Source organism: Halichoeres trimaculatus, unplaced genomic scaffold (assembly GCF_033239565.1).
Source record: "Halichoeres trimaculatus isolate MK-OKI-2021-1 unplaced genomic scaffold, fHalTri1.1 fHalTri1_scaffold_9, whole genome shotgun sequence".
In the NCBI taxonomy this organism is placed as follows: domain Eukaryota; kingdom Metazoa; phylum Chordata; class Actinopteri; order Labriformes; family Labridae; genus Halichoeres; species Halichoeres trimaculatus.
The window spans coordinates 23342626-23346042 of NW_027437188.1; the positions used below are offsets into that span (position 1 = coordinate 23342626).

Genomic DNA, 3417 nt, shown 5'->3' on the forward strand with positions numbered 1-3417 from the left:
TGCTGAAGGCTGCAGGGGAGCGACCTACTCACTACCATAGACAGTTACCTGAACAGACGCAGTAAGAAAGCCACCCGCATCATGATAGATTTCACTGATCCCACGCACACACTTTTTGACCCTCAACAGCTCCTCTCTGGAAGCTGTCAGACTATTGAGCTTGTGTAGTGCTCAGTTTTTGCTTTTTTCATGAGAAGAGTGATTTTTTTGACTGTTTCAATTGAGATGAAGGGGGGCTATTTTTCAATGAAGCTTACAAACAACACAACTAACTTATGTGTTAAAAAAGCTTTATTCACTTTGATACACTGGATTTAAAGATACAAAACCACAACAAGTGTTTTCATACCTTTTTAATGTTCAGTATCATTTTTAAACTACTTGCCCATTATGTGTTTCCTTGTATTCTGTTCAGGTCTGAACAAAATAATGAAACATTTTGGCATAAAGATACAGAAAAGAAGCCCATAACTTGAAGCCAGAATTGCAAATATTTCCACAGCGACAGTGAACTTCCCTGGAGAGCTGACATAAGCTGGGATGAAGGTGATCCAGACTGCACAGAATATCAGCATGCTGAAGGTGATGAATTTAGCCTCATTGAAATTATCAGGCAGCTTTCGGGCCAGAAAAGCAAAAAGAAAACAGAGGGCAGCTAAGAGCCCAATGTATCCTAACACAGCCCAGAAGCCTACAGCTGAGCCGAGATCACACTCGAGGATGATTTTCTCTTTGTAGTATTTCATATTCTTAAAGGGAAAGGGAGGGTTTATGGTTAGCCACAGTATGCAAATTAAAACCTGTATCAGAGTAAAAGAAAAAACACTTATTCTCTGCTGTGCAGGCCCAAACCACTTCATCACATTACTGCCTGGAAGTGTTGCCCTGAAGGCCATTAAAACCACAATAGTTTTCCCCAGAACACAGGAGATACAGAGGACAAATGTGATCCCGAATGCTGTGTGTCTCAGCATGCAGGACCACTCAGAGGGCCGGCCGATGAAGGTGAGGGAACACAGGAAGCACAGAGTCAAAGAGAAGAGCAGCAGGAAGCTCAGCTCTGAGTTGTTGGCTCTTACAAGTGGGGTTTCTTTGTGGCAGTAGAAAACAAGTGTTGTGATCATAGTGAGGAAAACTCCTAATAGGGAAAATAAGACCAGTAGTGTTCCAAGGATTTCATGGTAAGACAGGAATTCAATCAGTTTGGGGATGCAGGCATCTCTTTGCTTGTTGGACCAATATGCAGGAGGACATTTCATACAGATGATTGAATCTGCAAAATTAAGAGAAGGAATGTAGAGTTGAACTGCTGCATTTCAAACATTGAGAGGGACACTTCCTCTTTGCTCATTTACCTGTTAAATTACTGATCTCGCCTGCTGGGCATGGTACACAATCATAACAGCACACGGGTTTGCCTTTCTGGAGGACCTTACGAGTTCCTGGGAGACAGCTTTTACTACACACTGACACCGGCACCTCCTCCTACACACGTACAAACACTCAGTGTTATTTGTGTGCATGTGAAGCATGTAGAGTTGTGTTTTCATCATAATGTATTAAAGCACATTGAAAGGTCTCTGCTTCACCTTTGTCTTTCCATTTCCCCACATAACCGGGATGTTATTTCTGATAAACTGACGACCCTCTGGAAGAGAAGCATCATAAATGCCAACTGTCACTCCCTCCATGGTGCCTTTGTTTGTCATTTGGAGGTTAACGAGTTCATATCTTGCTGGAGAGTCTCCGTTCTCGTCAAAATAAACCCTCTCACCTTCCTGAGTGGTGAAATTCACAGAGTCCAGATAATGCAAGATCTGACAAAGAGTAGAAAGAATTACATGGTTGTGATTCTCACTTTTATCCCTGTCACACTCAACTGGTGCATCCTCACCTGCCAGGGTTGAATGTTTTTACGATCAGCGCATGTACCGTTCAGGAAGGGCCCTTTCCCCTCCTCACATTTGATCAGGTTGTCAAGTGCATGAGCCACTGCATAGACAGACTTATACACGTTGTTGGTGAACCTCAGCTCAGACACATCAGTGAACTGTGAGTCCACATTCTGTAAGCTCTCCAAGCCGGTGCACAACTTTTTTCCTGTGTTTTCACTTTCATTCAGAGCACAGTCGAAGACGTCTTCCCAGAAAGTCTTAACAAACTGACTGTCAGGAAACTGTGAGGGGTGGAGCTGCCTCAGGTGCTCCTCCAGCCCGGGGATCTGAGCTTTGCTCACAGTGAAGCCCAGTGAGCCCAACAGGATGCTGTGTCCCTCGCTAGCAGTCAGAGAGTGATCTGTGACCCAGGCATCACTGCCGACCCACTGCAAACCTGTAATGTTCTGTATGTACAGCTCTTTAGCAAGCAATTTAATTTCTCTGTGAGACATAAAAGCCAGAATCACTTTAGATGTTGCAGATTTAATTATGTCAACAATTTTATGCAGTCTCTCAGGAGGACTTGAGGATGAAAATGCCTCAGAATACTCAATGCACACTCCGAGTTCTTGTGCAGCTTGAATAAATGCAGATACTCCGTTGAAGCCATATTCATTATCCACAGCTATAGCCCCAATCCAGGTCCAACCAAAGTGTCTGACAAGCTTTGCAAGGGCTCTGCTTTGGTAGAAATCACTGGGGATAGTTCTGTAAAATGTTGGATACTCTTTCCGGTTGCTCAAACAGGCACAGGTGGCAAAGTGACTGATCTGTAGCACAAAACACAAACAGTGAAAAAACACCTTGCAGAACTGATATTTAGAAACCTGTTAAAGTCACCGTTGAGCCAGAGACATTCCCAGCAGCATTTACATACTTTCAGTGACCTTTTCCCCTTAACTTACCACAGGAATATGAAACTTTCCAACAACAGGCGCAAAGGCAATAGTTGGTCTCGATCCTGAGTGTCCCAAGATAGCTTGCACTGTGTCCGTTTTTGTGCAGTTGCCGTCTCTAACTTCTCCTGCCACTCCACTCATTAGTGCCATTGCAGCTCTCAGAATGTCTACTGTCCCACAGTTGCCGTAGATCTTGTAGCCAAGTTTAACATCTGGCAGCATGTCGGGATTTTCGTTGATCTCATTTATGGCAAATATCACAGTTTGAGCGAATTTGAACTCCCTAAAGTTAAAGCTAGGGTAGTGAAAGACATCCATGTGTTAGCATCCAGAATACATCATGAAATACACATACAACATCAATACATAGAGTTGACATACTTCTTGCATTTCCGTACACCTGGTATTGTCTGGAATGTGTTCACCACATAGTCCTGCCCTGTGCGGAAAGAAAAAATGCCTCCAATAACAAGGTCACCCTCTTGGGCCAGTTCAGGAGGTTGTACCCAGCCTTGCAGTCGACACACACAGCCTACCTCTGCCATCACCAGAGTCAGGAGGATCAACCTCAACAACGGCAT

General features: G+C 44.0%; 1 protein-coding gene across 1 annotated transcript; it reads right to left on the reverse strand.

Moving 5' to 3' along the window:
• Positions 1 to 377: 377 nt before the first annotated feature.
• LOC141797868 (extracellular calcium-sensing receptor-like) lies at positions 378 to 3417 on the reverse strand. The gene is made up of 6 exons (XM_074679555.1): positions 3218 to 3417; positions 2843 to 3131; positions 1895 to 2707; positions 1590 to 1817; positions 1356 to 1485; positions 378 to 1273 (listed from the first exon to the last, which is right to left on the reverse strand). Exons 1-6 carry the CDS (start codon positions 3415 to 3417, stop codon positions 378 to 380), a joined length of 2556 nt encoding a protein of 851 aa, XP_074535656.1.

Excerpts from the sequence above, each read along its gene's own strand:
- LOC141797868 (XM_074679555.1), bottom strand. The coding sequence starts at position 3,417 with ATGCCGTTGTTGAGGTTGATCCTCCTGACTCTGGTGATGGCAGAGGTA. Across the intron at positions 1,818-1,894 it reads AAAACATTCAACCCTGGCAG|ATCTTGCATTATCTGGACTC; the intron begins GTGAGGATGCAC and ends ACTCTTTGTCAG. Across the intron at positions 1,486-1,589 it reads GGGGAAATGGAAAGACAAAG|GAGGAGGTGCCGGTGTCAGT; the intron begins GTGAAGCAGAGA and ends GTACGTGTGTAG.